We start from the raw sequence: 22,103 nt of genomic DNA, 5'->3' as shown, positions 1-22,103 counted from the left end.
ATTAAGAAACAAAATGTATAAAGTAAACAACAAGGTTACGCATGATACAGTATATGAAAAACTTAAAACACATAAGTAGAAAGGGGGATGGGTCAAGAAAAATCCAAAATGAAAAAAAACTGACAAAATATCATAAACTTAGAAATAATATAGTATCAGAAGTGACTTTATGACCCTCTTTAAATCTATTGTCAATGATGATATGCCTTGTGGAGGATTACATAACATAAATGATGATGAGAAAAACATAGCTATCTTATCCTATCCAAAACCAACCTACTCTTCAGGAAGGGTAAAATGGACCACCAGTTTAATGCAACAAATACATACAATACAACTTCATGTTGGTCAGAGTGATTGTCTGAATAGACTGAACACCATACAAACAAACACAAAAATATGAGATTAACCCTAATCTAATCTCATAACTTGCAATCTCATGAGAATATAATCAAACAATCAACCAAGATCACTGCCATTGCAGATTCATACTAGACCATAGTCTTATCTAAAAACCAAATCCAACAAAAAAAAAACTCCACCTTTCACCCAAACATCCTCTTTCTATACATGAAAAACTAGAAATTTTACAAATGAAGAAAATAAATAATGAGTCAATTACATGGTTCTTACTTACTTGGACCAATGCAGATGAAAACCGAGGGATGCAACAGCATGTTGGGAGTGAGAGCAGCAGCAGAAGGTCGAGAATTAAAAAGAAAAAAAAAATCTACAACTCAAATACATAGTAATCTAAATCTACAACTTGATCATGTATAAATACCAAATCCAAAAGAAATTTTGTAAATTAGCACCTCTAAACAACACTGATATCACAAAGGCCATACAAATACAAAATCCAAATAGTAATACATTAGAATAAGCATATCTCAAAAGCAAAACTATCACTGATAACATGCATTCAAGAACTACTTGCATTCCACATGATCTATGCAGCTATTCTCTTCCTCTCTTGAACTTGGCAACTCTTACCACAACTGCAACGTATATCTTATCCATGGTTTCCTCAGCAAACATGAAAAGTTTATGTCTCCACTGCTTCTTGAACATCAGAACTCCAATAACACCCCAAAACCCTGTTCCAAAACCACTCATTATATCCACATAAAACAACCATACCTCCATCTTCTCATCAGCTGCTTTGTATTTCTTCTTGCTTGTTGTTGTTGGATCTTGATGATTTGAGCAAGTGTTTGGCAATGGAGGTCCACATAGATGTTTGTTCCCAGCATATATTGATGGATCAGTAAGCGTCTGCAGTTGATTTCCTGTTGGAATTTGACCCGTCAAGTTGTTGTGTGAAAAATTCAAACGGCTCAAAAAAGTCAAAGCTGCCATGCTTGGAGGGATGCTCCCGCTCAACTTGTTTTTTGAGAAATCAAGAGTTTCCAACTTCATCATCTTTCCAATGCTGTCTGGAATACCCCCTCTCAGATGATTATTAGACAGATTCAGACCCACCAACATAGAAAGTGCAGTTAGCTCGACCGGTATTTCTCCCACAAGTTTATTGCTTGAAAGGTCCATGTTATAAACCATATCCCAAGTTGTTGTATATTCAAGATCAACACCTTTCATGACCTGAATCACATTCTTATCATGATCGATATCTAAAAAATGCTCATATATCGAGTGACTCACAACCATGCCATTTAAGTTTCCTACACACGGAGGGATGGTTCCGGTTAAGTTGTTGTATGCAAGATCCAAAATTTGAAGATTTGAATTTTTGCAAAGAGATGGAGGAATTCTACCAGTGAAGTTGTTTTTGTGTAAACTCAAAACTACCAAAGATGTAAGTTTTTTCCCTATCCAATTGGGTATATTTCCATATAATTTATTGTCACCCAAATCTAAGACTCCCAAACTTTGTAGATTCCCTAATTCTGGAGGAACTTCACCAGTAAAGTTATTTTTGTTCAAATTTAACCAAAATAATGATGAAATAAGAGCAATTGAGCTAGGAATGGCACCAGAGAGCTGATTTGAGCTTAATCTCATGGCAGTCAAACCCTGCAGATTCCCCACACAGTTGGGAATTTTCCCACTTAACATGTTTCTTGAAAGATCAAGCCCTTTCAAATTTGTTCTTCTGCATAATGACCTTGGAATTGACCCACTGAAAAGGTTATATTCCAGAAGTAATAGAGGTAAAGGCCCATATACATGATCATTTTTCACATTAGGAAGGTTTTTCAAAGATCCGCTGAGTTTGTTGTGAGAGAGATCTAAGACAGGAATGATGGGCATCTTCCGCAGCCATGTGGGCAGCGGCCCCGAAAGTGTAGCATTGGACAACTCTAACATCTTAAGTTTCCTCTGATGTTGAAGCCACTGCGGAAATCCATTCCTGATATTGCAAGAGCTGAGACTAAGATATATCAACTGGAATGGAGGTATCCACCCACGTGAAACATTGAATGTCAGCTTACTGTTAGAAGAAGCATCCAATTCCTTCAACACTAAAAGATTAGCAAAATGGGCTTCGGTAACCGCTCCTTCCAATGAATTGTCAGAGATAAAGAGATGACGGAGTTTGGCAAGTTGCCCAATTGAAACTGGAATTGAACCATTCAATTTGTTGGAAAAAAGGACAAGTTGGGTAAGGTTCCCAAGGAATTCTGGAATGGGACCAGTCAACTGGTTTTCAGATAGATCAAGTACTTGTAAAAATCTTAATCTTCCTAGAGATTCAGGGATTGAACCAGTCAGTTTGTTGTATGATAGATCAAGGTCTCTTAAGTTTGCCAGTCCTCCAAGTGTTTCTGGAATTCTACCTTTTAAACTCCGACTTAATTCCAGCAACTCCAAAGAATATTGGGAGCATTCTGATGCGTTTTTTGGTGGGTCAGTCATTTCCATACGGAACACATTATTTGTCACACTCAATTGTTTCAGGTGGCACTGTCTCCAGATTCCAACATCCTCAATCTGCTTAAACTTGTTACCAGAAAGATGAAGCTCTAGAAGTTTAGGCATAATAGGAAGAGATGAATTCAACATGGTATATGAAAGGTCAAGGACTTCTAGGGAGCTCATGTTTGTCAAAAAAGATGGAAATATGCCTCCAAGTGGATTATTGCTAAGATCGAGGTGTTGGATGTTAGAAAGTGTACTGTAATTAAGATGTGGAGAAGATAGATGCGTGTTATGGAGCCCACAAACTGACAAATGAAGCTCTGACAAAGAAGGGATCATGCTTAGTAGGTTTGGAAAGTTCCATGCCAAACTAAGATTAAATCCCGAAAGACTGAGGAATGTTAGGGATGTCATGTTTTGAAGAAGGAAGGGGAGTGGACCTTTGAAAGAATTGTAGCCAAGATCGAGGTGTTTTATATTAGGAAGTATTCTACTGGAATTAAGAAAAGGACCAAGATTAACATTGGAAAGTCTACAATGTGACAAACTTAACTCTTTTAAGGAGGGAATCATGTGAAGCATCATGTCCCAGTTTTGTGCTCCACTAAGATCCACATAACTCAAGTAGAGAAGCTCGAGTGACGAAAGGCCAAAAGCCCATGCCATATCATCTGCCTTCAGAAAGTTTTCAAAATAGTATGAACTGAGATCAAGAACCTTTAAATTAGAAAGATTTCCAATGTGAGGAGGAATAATACCATCAAAATTAGCATAAGAGAGATTCAGGTAACTCAGGTGTTTCAAGGATCCAATAAACTCAGGGATCCGACTTCTTTGGAAATCATTCCCACTCAAGTCGAGGTATTTGAGATGCCTCAACTCTGCCAAAGAAGAACTCACCTTGTTAGTAGTTATGTAGTAATAGTCATGTGCTTTGAGATGAAGGCGTTGAACATTTCCAGTGACACCGTCACACTGGATTCCTTCCCACAGGCAACACTCATTTCCAACCCATGATGACAACAACATTCCAGAATAATCATCAACACTGTGTTTGAAGTTGAGAAGAGCAACTCTCTCTTTCTCAGAGCAAAGGACACTAACATTTCCAACCCCCAAACAAGTATATGTGGCTGCAAACAAAAACACACATATGAAAATGAGATGGATCCCCATTATCAACCTTAACTCAGTTTTAGTTTAGAGGAAAGTTGAAGTAGAAAGATGGGTTGTGATGAAGAAGTGATGGGTTATTATGACGAAGCAACGAGTACATTTATAAAGCCATAAATGAATATTGGAAGACTTGGAAGTCAAAGGAGAATTTGTATCCACAACCTTATATTCTTATGCTTTTTTTTTTTTGTCTGTCAATCAAAAAAAGTGATTTGTGGGACAAGACTATTCCACACAGCACATGGAATTCTATTTCGCCACAAATTTTTAACAAAATATGAATTGAATAAAATGCAGTATTTGACAAACAAGCATCTCCATTTTGATAAATCATAGATACATTATAAATATTTTTAAGTGATGGTTACAATTATAAACTGGGAATTTAAAATCATGGCTAAATATGAAACTGCTAGATGGGTTGAGTAAGCCAAATGAGTGGAAATCTAATGCTTACAAGCTTCTAATCACATTATTTAGAAATCATGTTATTATTTTGATGTTATTATTGAGTTTAAATAAAAACAGTGTTCAAGATTACTAATCAATATGTTCACATTTATGATACACAAGAGGCTCCATTTAGTTTTATTATTATTTTTGACATTACTTGTATCAGAACTTGGCCTCCCTAAATCACATGCAATATTCAGTTTCTTTATTCGTCTTATGTTATTATATGAAAATAATAATTTTAATTTATCACAACAAAATTACAAGTTGCAAACTAAACAGTATATCATTCACTACTACAGTATTCAAGTGTTTTAAAAAATGTGATGAAACAAGTTTATCCACATGCTTTTGGTCTTTGTCTATATCTACTTTTCCCCAAAATAGGCATGGAAATCAATGTTTAATTGGTATCCACAAAATTGTATTTTTTGGTCATGAGCTAATACTTCCAATCTCTTGAATCACATTATTTATAAAAACTATATTATTATTTTTATAAATTAAAATACACAAACTTGTGAATTTAAAAACTATATTATTGTTTTAATATATTTAAGTCAGAAATGATACATGTACTTGGGAATTTGTTCACAAGAAAATGATACATAAGACTTTGAAGTCAACATGGAAGTCAACGGACAATTTGTATCCACAAACTTGTATTCTTTTGGTCCAGGTTCACTTTTAATTTTCTCTTAATCAAAATAAGTGGTTTTGGTCTAAGTTTATTCCCCCATAGCACACGTAATTACTTGGTCACAAGTCTTTAACAATTTATGAATTGAAAAAAGCACAATATATATTGACAAACAAGCATTTATGTGTTTGAGAAATCAAAGATAGATTATAACTTTTTGTAAATTATTGTTCTATATTATAAAAATGATTTTTGGTTTCAATGATTTAAAAAACTAGATACAACAGAACAAGTTGTTTTTAGTATTATTTGATGTAACGATGTTAATGTGTCAAGGAAAGGAAACATATTTTAATTTTTGATTTTTTAGCTTGTTCCTAACAGTATGCTGGAGAAGGGTACAAGACTTGACATTGCATTTTGTGGAGTGTATATGAAAATAAAAATAAAAAATAAAAAATAAAAACTAACTTATAACCAAAAATTTACAAGTTACAAATATGATGACTAAGTTGCCCATGCATGTGATGTGATGAAACAAGTTATTGTGATGGGAGACTTGGAAGTCAATTGAAAATTTGTATCCACAAGACAAGACTGCATGCTTATAGTCTATCTATATTTACTTTTCCATTGACCAAAATAAGACATGGAAATCAATTGTTGATTTGTATCCACAAAATTGTATTGATTTGGTCATGGGCTATTTTTCTTTTTAATTCTCTCAATCAAAGAAAGTGATTTTTGGCTAAATCAATTCCCCATGTCACACGTAAATGCATTTGCCCACAAAAACAATATATATGATGGTTTTAAGACTTATCATAATTAAAGATTATAAACTTGATTTTGAAATTTAATGATTTACAGAAATACCTAAAATATATATTTTTATTTTAAAACTTATTCAAAGTGTAATCTAATACTTACAATCTCCTGAATCACATTATTTTAAAACTATATTGTTATTTTTATGTATTAAAGTCAGGAATGATACAGGAACTTGTGAATTTAAAAAACTACATTAAATGATACATGAACTTGTGAATATGTCACCTCAAAACCACCAAAGATGTAAGTTTTTTCCCTATCCAATTGGGTATATTTCCATATAATTTATTGTCACCCAAATCTAAGACTCCCAAACCTTGTAGATTCCCTAATTCTGGAGGAACTTCACCAGTAAAGTTATTTTTGTTCAAATTTAACCAAAATAATGATGAAATAAGAGCAATTGAGCTAGGAATGGCACCAGAGAGCTGATTTGAGCTTATACTCATGATAACCAAACCCTGCAGATTCCCCATACAGTTGGGAATTTTCCCACTTAACATGTTTCTTGAAAGATCAAGCCCTTCCAAATCTGTTCTTCTGCATAATGACCGTGGAATTGACCCACTGAAAAGGTTATATTCCAGAAGTAATAGAGGTAAATGATGGGCATCTTCCGCAGCCATGTGGGCAGCGGCCCCGAAAGTGTAGCATTGGACAACTCTAACCTCCAAAGTTTCCTCTGATGTCGAAGCCACTGCGGAAATCCATTCCCACATGAAACATTGAATGTCAGCTTAGAGTTAGAAGAAGCATACAAGAGCTTCAACACTGAAAGATTAGCAAAATGGGCTTCGGTAACCGCTCCTTCTAAAGAATTGTTATAGATAGAGAGAGTACGGAGTTTGGCAAGTTGCCCAATCGAAACTGGAATAGTCCCGTCTAATAAATTAGATCCTAGATCCAAATCTGTTAAAGATGCTAATTTTCCAAGGGATTCTGGAATCGAACCATTCAATTGGTTATAAGAAAGGAAGAGTTTGGTAAGATTCCCAAGGAATTCTGGAATGGGACCAGTCAACTGGTTTTCATATAGATATAGTACTTGTAAAAATCTTAATCCTGTTACAGATTCAGGGATTGAACCAGTCAGTCCATTCTGCGATAGATCAAGGTGTCTTAAATTCGCCAGTCTTCCAAGTGTTTCTGGAATTCTACCATTTAAACTCCGACTTAATTCCAGCAACTCCAAAAAATATTGGGAGCATTCTGATGCGTTTTTTGGTGTGTCAGTCATTTCCATACGGAACACATTATTTGTTACACGCAATTGTTTCAGGTGGCACTGTCTCCAGATTCCAACATCCTCAATCTGCTTAAACTTGTTAGAAGAAAGATGAAGCTCTAGAAGTTTAGGCATAATAGGAACCGATGAATTCAACATGGTATATGAAAGGTCAAGGGACTTCTAGGGAGCTCATGTTTGTCAAAAAAGATGGAAATATGCCTCCAAGTGGATTATCGCTAAGATCGAGGTGTTGGATGTTAGAAAGTGTACTGTAATTAAGATGTGGAGAAGATAGATGCGTCTTATCTTCAACACTCATTTCCAACCCATGATGGCAACTCGCTCTTGCTCAGAGCAAATGACACTAACATTTCCAACCCCCAAACAAGAATATGTGGCTGCAAACAAAAACACACATACGAAAATGAGATGGAAACCCAAACCCCTCCAATTCCCCATTATCAACCCTAACTTAATTTTAGTTTAGAAGAAAATTGAAGTAGGCAGATGAGTTGTGATGATGAAGTGATGGGTTCTTATGATGAAGTAACTAGTACATTTATAAAGCCATAAATTAAAACCTGATAAAACACCATATATATATATATATATATATATATATATATATATATATATATATATATATATATATATATATATATATATATATATATAAAACCTTCTGGGTAATCCTTTGAGATCAATATATATATATATATATATATATATATATATATATATATATATATATATATATATATATATATATATATAAACCTGATAAAACACCATGTTATATAAATTACAATGTTCAGGCAGAGTCTTTATGGAGGTTTTACATTTTTTTATATTTTCTTAATAGTATGCTGGAGAAGGGTACCAGACTTGACATTGCATTTTGTGGAGTTTATATGAAAATAAATTTTAATTTATAACAGAAAATTTACAAGTTACAAATATGATGACTATGTAGCCCATGCATGTGATGTGTCAAACAAGTTATTGTCATGGGAGACTTGGAAGTCAATTAAAAATTTGTATCCACAAGACTACATGCTTAGTCTATCTATATTTACTTTTCCTTTGACCAAAACAAGACATGGAAATCAATGTTTGATTTGTATCCACAAAATTGTATTACTTTGGACATGGACTATTTTTCTTTTTAATTCTCTCAGTCAATGAAAGTGATTTTTGGCTAAATCCATTCCCCATGTCACAGGTAAATGCATTTGCCCACAAGAACAATATATATGATGGTTTGAAGACTTATCATAACTAAAGATTATAAACTTGATTTTGAAATTTAATGATTTATAGAAATACCTAAACTATATTTTTTTTTTATTTTAAAACTTATTCAAAGTGTAATCTAATACTTACAATCTCCTGAATCACATTATTTAAAAACTTTATTATTATTTTTATGTATTGAAGTCAAGAATGATACATGAACTTGTGAGTTTAAAAAACTACATTATTATTTCAACATATTTAAGTGGGAAATGATACACGAACTTGTGAATATGTTAGCAGGCCAATAGTACATAATAGTTCTAAATAGTTTCACGGTAGACCTCACATATGATTCTTAAAGTCCACAAAGTAGCCCCCAAAGTTTATGTTATATCTTTGACACTTGGGTTCCCTAAATTACAGGAAACATTCGGTTTGTTTATTTGATTATTTTATTAAAGTGTGGTGTATACAAGACATGGTGTTTTTCAACTATTACGAGGTTCACATAGATAACTCACCCACTCGAGTTAGAAAAAACTGACCTGTAACATGGTTATGAGTATAATATATGATGCATCTTCAATGACCTAAAGAAACAAATCAAATAAAGTAAAGGGCAAGGTTAGTCCTTATCTATATATACAATAAAACCCTCAAAACACATAATAAAATTAAAAAGGGGTTACCCTGCAAGAAAAAAGTAAAATTAAAGAAACAAGGAAAGCATCATAACACAAGAGGTAATGAATACATAAAATCTTTTTCATGCTCTGTGGGTTCAACCAACATTAATATAATGATAAAAAAAACCTACAAAATGAGAATGTTTTGGATAGCTAAAATGCATGTATAACCTACATTAAAGTAAGTAATTAACAACATGTAGAACTTTTGAAAGCCCACTAGTCAGCAGATTTAAAAAGAATAATAATATCTTGCAAGAAATTACCTTTCCAATTAAAATGGATTTTGCATTCTTGAAGCTATGACCAAATCTTTGACATTCGCCAGATGCCTATTTGCAATGTTTTCACCTGATAAATTAATTGACAAATTTAATTTGTTGCTCTGTTTTATAATATAAGCTACTTAATTAATAAAACAAAAAGAATACTCAAAGACATTCCAATAAAGACTTATGATTGTAGACTAATCCATCTGAAAGTGTATCTCAATTCAAGCCCGATCCCTTTCCTAAACCAAATTGAAACTTAATGTATGTACTACAGAGGCATTGTCTAGGTATTGAATTCAATCTCATCTCGAGCAGCAACATTATAATTATATACGGCATTTCTACTAATTGATGCTATTCTTTTTATTCTCTTGTCTTACATTCTAGATATGTTTACATTTTGGTAACTAATAGTGTTATAGGAATACAACATTGAATGAAGAGCTACCTTGAAAGTTTTCATTCAACGACTTTGAAGTCAAGACAAAACTATATAAGCAAGTTCAATTTCAAACATATATACCCCTCACTACATAGTACATACACTCTTGCCATAACTATAAAGTATAAAGTATAAACAATCCCCAGTTGTCCTTCTTAATTAAGCTAGAAGTAGTATACCATATATCCTAAATTTGCATAATATTCCACAATTCAATACTAAGTTGGTTGTTTTTAAGTTTTAACAATACTCTACTATATAGTATATACATATACAAGAAGAAAAGTAAACAAATTAGTCAAACAAAAGTCAAAGCTGGAGTCCAAAGTCAACAGAAGTAAGTTGTTAGAATGTAGCTCATGGGTTAGTAACACAGCCATACAGTTACTAGTCTGACTACATATAGAGAGATTGGAGAAGAGATTAGATCATTCTTGAATTATATTTATAGTCATCAAAATAAACATTTTGTCTAGTAATTGGGATGTATATATAAGTAATATGTAACATCAATATTAATTAATTAATTATATATCAGTTTATAAAATACCCAACAAGTATGCCTCAACCCACTTTCCTATCAACAGTCATCAATATCTGATAATAATATATTACAAGGTCGTATAGCCCCTCCAATATGTTCCCTATGTAATCAAAACCTTGTTCCAGCTATCATTTGGTTGATTTTTTATTTGATTTAACATCATTCCATAGTTTTAGCATATGTATATATATAATATTTTCATTTTTATTAACTAACATTATCTAATTCAATTTAATAACCATTCCCCAATTTAACCCGGAATTGACAAAATTAGGTCACTAAACACTATCTCAAGTCTCAACTCAGCTTTCTTCTAACTTAGTTCTATGTCTTGTTTTAGCTAAAATCCCAACAAATGATCATCTTACAACCATTACTTTAACACAACGTAAAAAAATCCAAATTAAAGCTTGACCACAGAAAAGTCAAATCTGTCAAATTAAATATTTAAGTCAATGCCGTTATATAATATTCTTCCAATAATTCAAGTTTCTAGTGACGTTTTAAGATACAAATCTTTACCAAACTGTGAATGCATCACAAAAACTCCAACAATTTCACAATCTTTACTAGGGTTTAGATGTTACCTTCACAATTTGGTTTCAAAACTGAAATTGGAGAGTTATGCTGTCGTTTCTGATCATCCCGGCCACCAATGACCTCTGCCGGCCGCCGCCGCAACCACTGCCATCTGCAGCCACCCACGGCGGCGCTGCTGGCTCCATCGATCCCAACAGCTATTTGCTGCTGCCTTGCGTTTTTTTTTTCCGGCTTGTCTATCTCTTTTCTCGAAATAACCCTTTTATTTTTTTTTATTAAAGACAAAACTAGATTATACCCGCGTTAAACACGGGAAACGCATAAATAAAATATAAATGTATATAGATATTGCAGAATAATTATAAAAAAATTAGGATTATTGATATTATTAAAATGTGTATAAAATACACTGAGGTTGGTAAATATATATAATCGTTGAAGGACCTCTTTATAGACAATATTTTTTGTTTTATTAGTTGAACGACCTTCATCGCCACAAAGTACCTTCAAACCTTTTTTACCTGTGACACCGGAAACAGCAACATATAGTTAACAATGCGCAAAACGGGTCTACGCAAGTATAATCCAACGTTTGACAATGTACTTTCAAAATACATTGTTCTTTTATGGTTATATTGCGAAATAGAATTTTTTATTTTAAAAATAGCAACTTATTTATGTTTATTTGAAATGAACCACATAACCCCCTCCTCCCCACCCCCCCCCCCCCCCACACACACACACACATACAATATTAAATATAAAAAAAAACTCTAACAAAGAAATATAAAAACATTTATGCTTCTTCAATTTAGATATTGCTCATAACTCATTAAAAATATCAAAATACATAATTGGCACAGAACTTACTTGTTATTATGAGACGAATTAAACAATTTAAACAAATGATGATTTTTTACTTTTATTTTATGACAATGATAAAATAATTGAAAAATGAATGCTTACTTCAAGACATTTGCGGACGTTTGAGTAAGGTCTATGGTCTTAACTACTGAGTATTCATATCTTTCAAATATATCTATTAAATGGTTATTCAAAATGAATTAAAAGGTCATTGCTATTTCTTACCAATTTAGAAGTATGTTTCGACCACTTTTGCATCAGATAAAAAACATATAGGTTCTTTTAGTATTACTGCAATCCTACTTTCATATAAAATTACTTTTTTCAAATCAGACCAAACTCGGTGTTTTTAAGCATTATTATCATCATATATTATACATTCTTGATAGTTTTTAGAAGTTAGTTGCAATTTCTCATTTCTTGATACTAATCGGGTTTAAATTTTGAAGCCAAAAACTATAAATAATGGAATTAAATTATGAACGATATTAATTAGGGTTAATGATGACATAGATCGTCAAAAGGTGTTTTGAAGGAGATGCTTGCTTTAGTTTGTAGAGATTTGTGTGAAGCCAAAAAAGAGGTGTGATAATTGGAGATGCAAGGAAGAGGCAATACGCAAATTCTAAGAATCCATGAGAAAAAGGAATCACCTTATGGTGCTACATTCTGTTATGAACACACAAAACATCAATTGGAGCACAACCATTGACATGAAGAAGAAGAAGAAGAAGAAGAGGATTAGGGAATTCTGGTTTAAGAGAAAAATAGAGGAGAAATATGTAGGCGGTTATTCATGTTTTTGGCCAGATTTATGGAGAAACCGATGTCTCATATATAAATAGAATGATATGCTTTAATTGATAACATAATTGTTGATTTTAAAGATTCTACAATTAAATGTAATTATGCCCGAATTATGAAATATATTTTCGAAAGTATGAATAGATTCTATAATTAAATATGAGTAGATTCTATAATTAAAGATACCATAATTTAATGTAATTGTGTATGAAATGTAATTGATAAATTTAAAGATTCTATAATTAGATGTTTAAATTCTATTTTGAGAAGATGATGTCATCAATTTGATCTAATGGTGAAAATCATATGATTGAAATACAATCAATGGCCTTGATTGCTTCATTGGTGAATTAAAGGTTCTCTTTTAATAATATTTAGAAATTAATGGTTTCCTAATAAAAATGGATTTTATATTAATGGTTTGCTAATATAAACAGATTTATATTAATGGTTGATATTTAATGTCTTAATTGAAATGGTTTTCAGTAATATGTTTTTAAAGTTGACTATTTTAAAACCTTTATAACCGAAAATTCAAGATTTAAAATAGGGGAAATTTATTAAAATTAAATACATTCTATTTCAATGGATTTAAGTTAATTTTGTTTGACAATTGGAAAGCTTTTATTAGAATTAAATACATTCCATTTAGGGAAGATGATGTCACCAATTTGATCTAAGGGTGGAAAACATAAGATTGAAATGCAATCAATGACCTAGATTGTTTCAGATGATATCATAAGATTTTTGTTTTAATATATATTAAAGATAACATAATTATTGATATGCTTATTTAATGAGTTTTTTTTTAAAGAAAAAACTAATCAGGTTTAAATTTTGAAGCCAAAAACTATAAATAATGGAATTAAATTATGAACAATATTAATTAGGGTTAATGATGACATAGATCGTCAAAAGATGTCTTGAAGGAGATGCTTGCTTTAGTTTGTAGAGATTTGTGTGAAGCCAAAACAGAGGTGTGATAATTGGAGATGCAAGGAAGAGGCAATACGCAAATTCTAAGAATCCATGAGAAAAAGGAACCACCTTATGGTGCTACATTCTGTTATGAACACACAAAACATCAATTGAAGCACAACCATTGACATGAAGAAGAAGAGGATTAGGGAATTCTGGTTTAAGAGAAAAATAGAGGAGAAAGATGGAGGCGGTTATTCATGTTTTTGGCCAGATTTATGGAGAAACCGATGTCTCATATATAAATAGAATGATATGCTTTAACTGATAACATAATTGCTGAATTTAAAGATTCTACAATTAAATGTAATTATGCTTGAATTGTGAAATATATTTTCGAAAGTATGAATAGATTCTATAATTAAATATGAGTAGATTCTATAATTAAGGATTCCATAATTTAATGTAATTGTGTTTGAAATGTAATTGGTAAATTTAAAGATTCTATAATTAGATGTTTGAATTCTATTTTGAGAAGATGATGTCATCAATTTGATCTAATGGTGAAAATCCTATGATTGAAATACAATCAAGGGCCTTGATTGCTTCATTGGTGAATTAAAGGTTCTCTTTTAATAAAGGTTCTCTTTTAATAATATTTAGAGATTGCTAAAACGGACTATGTTAAAATTAATCGGTGGTTTTGAATTATAGATATAACAAAATTTCTAATCCCTTTGCAGAAAATAGCTAAAAATAACCTATAATTATAAAAACTAGACGAATTCTCGTGCGTTGCGCAACGAAGTTTAAAAATATATTGTTAAAATATTAAAAGATATATGTTTAAAATGGTTATGTTATTGACATTAACTTTGAGATAATATTTTTACACTAATATATATATATATATATATATATATATATATATATATATATATATAATTATTTTGAACAATAATATTAATTGACATCAACCCACATTCCTTATTAATATAATTAAATATAATTATCTATTTAGTATTATTTTTAACAATTATTATTATTGATTAGTTATATTTTTACTTATGCGATCATTTTTTAATTTCAATAATGATGTTCATTTAAAATACAATTTATTTATAGCTAAATGTAGTTTATAATTTGATGTTATTATCATTTAAATTTGTTATTCATTAATTTTAAACCACTTATTATTAATAATAAGTTAAATAAGACTTTTAAGAAACACTTAATATTATTATTAAAATTTGAAACATACACTAAATAATAAAGTGATAAGATAGACAATTTGCATTTCAAAAAAGACTTGGATGGATAATATGACATATCCATGTAATTTGATTTTATTATTTATAATCGTTGCTTATTATATATTTAAAACAAATCTTATATAAACATCCAACCTAAATATTCATCTTCAAGTTTTCTTTCTTCGACACGTAAACAAACTTTTGTTATAAAGCCAAAAATGGAATAAAAGACACACTTAATTGTATGATCATGATATTTTGTATTTTGATTGGGGCTTGTACAAAACATGCATGAGCATATATTATTAATTTATCTTTTGTTTGGCATTGATGTAACATTTGAATAAGGAAAATAAGAGTTTGGGTAATTCAAATAAGATAGGTTCAAATCCAACGTATCAAACGGATTACCCATTTACTAAAGTCTAAAACCCAAAAACTCAAACATGTTCTAATACCATACAAATGCATGAGGTTTTAGCAAATTATTATCTCATATGAATTACCATTGATTATGTGTGATTAATTATTAAGAAGGTGAAAAGGTTTCGGGGTTTCAAATGCATGAGGTTTTAGCAAATTATTGTGGGGGGTTTCAAATGCATGAGATTCAAGGGAAAATGCAAGCTTTATAAGTATGTAAGATAGCCACTAAAATTGCAGATGGATTAGGGTAATCTGCGATTTTGTCTTCTCATCTTTGAATATATAAGCGCTTAAAGCATAGGCGTGCATTGTAAGTTGTATGTTCGTAGATTAACCATGTCCATCTGCGACCATCTGCAATTTTCTCTTTTTAAGAATATAAATTCCTAAATTTTTTTTAGAACCCTCATTTTTCTTCACTTTTGTTTGGGAAACTCTCTCAAGTCTCTTAGAGGAAGCTATAGACGATCGTATGTACTCTCCTGAAAACATGGTAAGATCTTTACTATTTTGGTGTTATAATCATCATTTATCATGTTTAGGGTATGTTTGTTTACGACTTATTCATAAAAAGTACGAAAAAACATAAATCGAAGGTGTTGCCTTTCTGATTTTCGTAGATGTATAAGTTATATCCGATATTTAGAGCATTTCATAAGTAGCATTGTGGTTTTGATGCATCGGTAGCCTTGGTATTGTTAGTATAATGCAGATATGTGATTGTACAAGTACATGATGCATAAATCGTGCATTGTGAGGCTATATATTTGGTTTTCATGCATTATATTTGTAGTAAACAGATTTTCTGATGCATCTTCAAGTTGTACATTTGCCATTTGTAAGGCTGTACAGTTGGTTTTCATAATTTATATTTGTAGCCAAATGATTTTTGATGCAAGTGCAAGTATTATGTGAATATGTTAGACAATTGTGATATAAATATGATTTATGTTATAAAACTTATTTACGATGCATCTTAAGGTTGTACCTTAGCATTTCATAGTATGTTATTGCAAGTGAATTGTCATATGTATATGTTTTTTTTTGATAGTTTTGTGAATTTTTAGTATAGTTAGAAATCCATTAACTAACTCTTTTAAGTTCTTATTCTAGATTCTTAATACATGATGTGATAAGATTACATTTTGATGTTTTATAGAATTGAAGAAAATAGAGGAAGCTTAAGGGAAGACGCGAGCTGAATCTAATCGTGAAGAAATGGATTTCGATTGCATTGCTTGAAGATTAGAATTTTGAGCTACTACTTGGAGTTAGAATAGATTGCTATGAAATATGTATTAACATAGTTTTCAATTGAATTGCATTGTAAGGACAAATTTTTCCGCAATAAAATAAATTTTGATTTTATATTATTTATTTATCCTTGCAATGGCGTGTATGAAAAATTGATGTTTGAATGTTTTAGTTATTAGCAATAATGGATTATGTTATTTGTGGAAATGTCAAGAATTTACCAAATAGGGAGAGTTTCTCATCGCCCAAGTTTCAATTGGACAGAAACTTGGAATCATGCAACTTGGTTGCATGATTAATGAGAAATTTCATATTTGGAAATTAGACTAATTCGTTGACAAAGTGTCAAGTGAAGGACTATGAGATCAAGTACACAAAGTTGTGTGTTGATCAAGTCCACCACAAGAGTGACAAAGATATTCGTCATGATTTACTAAAGGTTTAGTAAATATGATTATACTTATAAGATTAAGTGTAATTCTGAATTGATTGAAAGAGTTTCAATCAATAGCAGAACGGATAAGAAGAATCAAGTAGGCAGAAAGATAAAAGTTTCTCTATTCTAAGAAGAAGGGAGAGTACCTTTTATTATGTTTTATGATAGGTCTTTATGATTAAGAACCATATCTCAATTGATCCTCTAAATGAATCTTAGTACAATTGTATGTCTGAGAAGAGGAATCAAGAATTGAAGAAATGGTTAAATCAAGAAGTCAATCATACTTCGTTCCAAAAACAAGTCTTAGAGTTAAGATTGTGACATTGAGTGACAAGTCTTAAGAAGGTTTATAACATTCATCAAATGTGGAATTTGAAAAGGTTTTCTTATTCTTGCACATTTGAAATTGGAAAGTTGTGATGTCTTGGAGAAGACAAAGACCAACTAGGACCAATTTTGTGAAGTGTTTTGTCTTGATAAAAGCTACACTAACTCTTGAATATTTGTTTGTCGAGAAATGTTTATTGACAAGAGAATCTTATATGTCAAGGAGTCAGTGGGAGTCTCAATGGTCTTGAAAGGTCTCAAGAACAAATCAAGAATAAACCTTATCGATCATCACTAGCACACAATTTGAGGTTTATAACCTATCGTGTTGACATTATTTTGTTTCTATGCCATTCCAATTGAGTTAATTATGCATGTGAGTTCTATGAGTTCTCAATTGAACGCATAAAAGGCAAGCACCTTGATCAATGAAAAGTACATTGATAGGAAAGGGTGAGTTGCTTAACTACTTGGAAGACATGATGGGCACTCGTGTTACCATAAGGCAAGAAATCAAGATTGAGAAAGTTCGGTTCATATGAGTTTGGATTTGCGCAAACTTTGGTATTGACAAATTCGCATGGATAGGAACATATACACCATTAAAATCTAAGTGTCATAAGATTCCCTCCTTCATGAAAATGACTGAGGAAATGCTTTCACTAAGAGAGATTTTAAGAAGATAGTGATTATGAAAATTGCATTCTTAAATTCGATTATGGTTACGGTATCCCTTTCCATGATTTGAATTGTGAGATTTGGCAATTAGTCTGAATTGTTTAGACACACATATGAGCTATCTAAGGCAAAGGTGTATAAGATTAAGAAGCTTAGATAAAGGATTATCAAAGCATTAGGTATTATAAATATGAACTTAAGAAATTCAATAGGTATTGTTTTTCTGGAAGTTAAGTTGGTTTCTGAATACACGTCAAAGCTAGTGGGAGCATAAGTGTTATGCTTATATGATAATAATCATCATGATAGTGGGAGCATAAATGTTATGATTGTATGATTATTAAGGCAAGTATTGCAAGTTAACAATATTAATTATAGAAAACAAGAGTTATACTTTGCAAAGTCGTAAGGGTTGAATAGTTGTTTTGCTATAATTAAGGGAGAGAATATTATGCTTCATTTCAAATCTAAAGGCTTAGATTGTGGAATGTTAATAAATTTAGTCAACGATACATAGTGCGTTCTCAAAATTTCGATTATGATTATGGCATCCCTCTTCATAATTCGAATTATAAGAACGTGACACATAAGATATTATGGCAGCAGATTAATAAAGTATCGTATCTTTATGTAAGACATTATGCATCGTGTCTCATACGCTTCGGGTATAGGATCGATTGCAAATGCTATAATATTTGACCATTCTAAAATTTTCCAAATGTCTAGCGCATTAAGAGGGAAAAAGGACAAGAATCCATTTTGACTAAGATAATTAAACAACTATCAAAGGACGATCCAAAGCTCGCTGAGAATTGGTCGCTTGTGAGTAGTTGGAAGTATGGTATTGGATGGACCATATCGACATTATTATGAATAGATAAGATTATATTAAGAATGAGTTGTCATATGGCAAATATGGAAATGTTTCCATTTTGGGAGCTGAATATTGAGAATCTATGTCTAGATTAGAAACTTTTATGCAAGAAGGATGTTCAAAGGAATGTACTTTGAGTGAGAGACATCATAGAGATTGGCCAAGTCTTGATGATTTTGAGATATAACTTTACGAAAGGATCATTGCATAAAATGTTAGAATCTAGCATATTCTATAAGTGGCAAGAATTTGATATTCTTACATTTGTGATAAGGATTGGGAGTTGTGAAATGAGTATGATTGGAAATGTGTTCATTTGATCTGTTTCACAAAGTAAGGACCATAAGTAAACATTGTGTGCATGCTAAGAGCATGGGACAAGTGTAGTAATAATTCAAGAAAGAAGTTGATTACCCGAAACAACAAATAATGAGTAATCAATATGGTGATTAAATAAAATGTTTTTATTTATACCCAGAGTTTGGGGCCATATGGGATTAGTATTATTCTTGTGTTTCACTTTGCATGTTTTGACTTCCTGAATAATTAATTATTTCAGAATATTCAAATTATTCGAACGGACCACAGTGGTTCATATTTTGGAAGTAGGTATGAATGAAGACTGTCGTGAATTGGTGTGTGGATTGTCTAAAGTGTATTAGACATAAGCAAATGTTTGCTGCAATGTTCATGAGTGCTTATGAATATGATTTGAGCATTGGATTAAACCCACGCTCACTTGGATCACTTCATGAATTGTATCATGAGTGATTGGTGAGACGATAACATCTTATATTCTTGAAACCGAGATGTGTGAGTTGTATCTTGCGAGTCGGATACACATTGATAATATGTAAACGCACCAGTAACTTGGTGTTATAAAACATATTGTTGTGTGTGATTCGGTAAGTGAGTGCAAGCAAGCACTGAATCAAAGTTTATCCGTTCCTTTTATCCAAAGTAGGATGAAAGCGATATCTGTGGCCCCTCGATGATTTAGTGATGACACATAAGCGCTTGGCCAAACTGAGACTAATTTGATGTGTTCAATTGTAGTCTGTTATCATTTGTCATAAATCGGGGAACAGTATAGAAAGGAATGGTTTAAATCCATGTCTCAGTCTATACGATATCTAGAATGGAGGAATATATGATCCCTTATCTAAAGGACATGCTTCTGATAAGATCAGAGTTGATAGCGGCTTTTGAAAGCTACGATTGCAGACCAGGATCTGAAGTCATATGCAGAATAGTTATTAGACTTATCCAAGTGGGAGACTGTTGGATTAGTGTCTAAGTCCATAACTATTTTGGTATGTACTTGACCCGATGGTGCATGGTCCTTTTGGGTTGCCTTCACACCGGTGACTAGACAAGATGATTGTTGAGGAGAGAGGCTGGTTTATTGTTAAGAATAATAAATTAGGGTATAAATATGATTTGTTAATATATTATATGATTAATATATTAATTTGGAATCATATTATTAATTAGTATTTAATCAGAAATTAATTAGGAATTAATTTTGGGATTAAAGGAACTAACTAAAAGTGTAGGGGCCATTTTGTAATTATTCAATAGTTGAGGCTTTGGGCCATTGGATCACCTTTATTAAGGCTTGAACGAAAATACTAGAAGGATCTAGGAGTTGTCGTCCAAGGGCTTAAGGAAAGGAGTCCATGGACTTGCTTAGGCCCTAAGCTAAGGGATTAGGGTTTACACCTGGAAACCCTAGTTAGCCTTAAGTATAAATAGCACCCTAAGGCACTAAGATTTCGTCCAAGCTTTGGGAAACCCTAAATGGGACGAAATCTAGGTCAAGATACCCTTTTCTCCTCTCAACAATATTCATCCTTTCACCTAGTGTGTTTGTGAGCCATTAGAGGTACTATAATTGTGGTACTTGCTTTTAAGAGCTAAGGAAATTCAAGGAACTAGTTGTTATTACTATATAACAACAAAAGGTATGTATTCTATTCTTTTATATGGATTTCAAAAATAATAGTAGCATGCCAGGTTTCTTTTTGTGTTCATAAAGTTGTATAACTAATAGTGAAAACATAGATCCAACTCTAGGGTTGCATGCACACATAGGATTGTTTGTATAAACCCATCAGTTTCAAGTTGTGTTTGAAGTCTTTCCAGGATGGATGCAGTTTGTCAATGATGGTTGACACAACAATGGACTCATCCATATTCATATGGTGCAGTTTAAAGTAACTGTATATGGCAAGGAGTTCATTGAATTGTTCAGTAACAGACCTTGAGTCGTCCATCTTATAATTGTTAAAGTTACTTACCAGAAACTTCTTGCTAGAAGCATCCTCAGTGATATACTTCAACTCAAGGGTGCCCCACAACTCCTTGGCACACAAGGCTTCACTATGGATATCAAATAAAGCATCAAACATACCGTTAAGAATGTGACCTTTGCAGATGTAGTCATTGTTGTCCCACTTCTATCTCCTTCTTATCTCTTCAATAGTCTCAACAACACCTTCCTCTGGCTCTGCTGGTCTTGGAGTACCAGCACCTATGCTGCTTTCAGAGTTGTCAGCATGAAGTACATCTTCTTCTTCCAGCTCCTGAATTCGACGCCTTCGAACTTCTCCAGCATTGCAAACTTGGTAGTCATCTCGCGGATTAAGTCACCCATCTCCAAGAATAGTAAATATCAGTTTGAATGTTGGGAAATTTAGGGTTTATGGTGGAGATCTGGATACCAACTTGGATCGTAATATCACTTTCCGAACTGATATTTCTACCCTATGCCTGGGTTACAAGAAATTCATCCTAGGATAATCATAGTGGACACTTACGATTCTAGGCACAGAAATCGTAAGCCAGTATGCTAGAGAATTTTTGAAAGTATGATGAAAACGAGAGCTTAAGATCGTCCCATTTTTCTGAAAAGAAGAGTCGTTTATATAATAAATGATATTAGGGTTTCATTAGGGTTGGGCCGCTATAAATTCCTTTGGAAGGAATTTAGGGTAATCCGGATTTTAATGAGGATTTAGGGTTACCAAAACTAACGAGTTTCGTTAGTTTTACCATAATCACTCTCAAGAATCGAAATATCACACTAACGGGACACCAGCCAAGGGCTATGCCCCTTGGATCCCGCTAGGGGCGCTGCCCCTAGACCCCGCCAAAGGGGTGTTGCCCCTTTGGAAACCCCGGACCCAGGGGCGCTGCCTCTAGACCCCCGACTAGTCGTCGAACCGGCTATTAAGTTGATCTTATACATGCGTGCACTCCGTACCAACCCGTACACATATTAGAAAACAAATTAAGATGCCCCTTAGCTCACATGATAATTCAAGTTACATAAAATG

The 22,103-nt window shown here is 32.3% G+C and overlaps 1 protein-coding gene across 3 annotated transcripts; it reads right to left on the bottom strand.

The window, feature by feature from the left end:
- Window positions 1-754: 754 nt before the first annotated feature.
- Window positions 755-11,159, bottom strand: LOC145065844 (uncharacterized). Of its 3 annotated transcripts, none has more exons than XM_079012947.1 (4): window positions 10,976-11,159; window positions 9,397-9,481; window positions 8,990-9,034; window positions 755-4,013 (listed from the first exon to the last, which is right to left on the bottom strand). In XM_079012947.1, exon 4 carries the CDS (start codon window positions 3,907-3,909, stop codon window positions 958-960), a length of 2,952 nt encoding a protein of 983 aa, XP_078869073.1. In that variant the 5' UTR covers window positions 3,910-4,013; window positions 8,990-9,034; window positions 9,397-9,481; window positions 10,976-11,159; the 3' UTR covers window positions 755-957. The 3 variants fall into 3 exon arrangements, 2 of the variants coding, with proteins under 2 accessions (XP_078869073.1, XP_078869072.1); XR_013688541.1 differs by lacking the exon at window positions 755-4,013 and adding an exon at window positions 6,126-7,606; XM_079012946.1 differs by lacking the exons at window positions 8,990-9,034; window positions 9,397-9,481; window positions 10,976-11,159 and having other exon boundaries at window positions 755-4,310.
- Between the last annotated feature and the right edge of the window lie 10,944 nt (window positions 11,160-22,103).

This window comes from Lactuca serriola, chromosome 8 (genome assembly GCF_051521515.1).
Source record: "Lactuca serriola cultivar US96UC23 chromosome 8, Lser_US96UC23_V15, whole genome shotgun sequence".
NCBI classification, from domain to species: domain Eukaryota; kingdom Viridiplantae; phylum Streptophyta; class Magnoliopsida; order Asterales; family Asteraceae; genus Lactuca; species Lactuca serriola.
The sequence above is the reverse complement of the archived record's forward strand: the minus strand, read 5'-3'. Positions and strand labels throughout refer to the sequence as shown.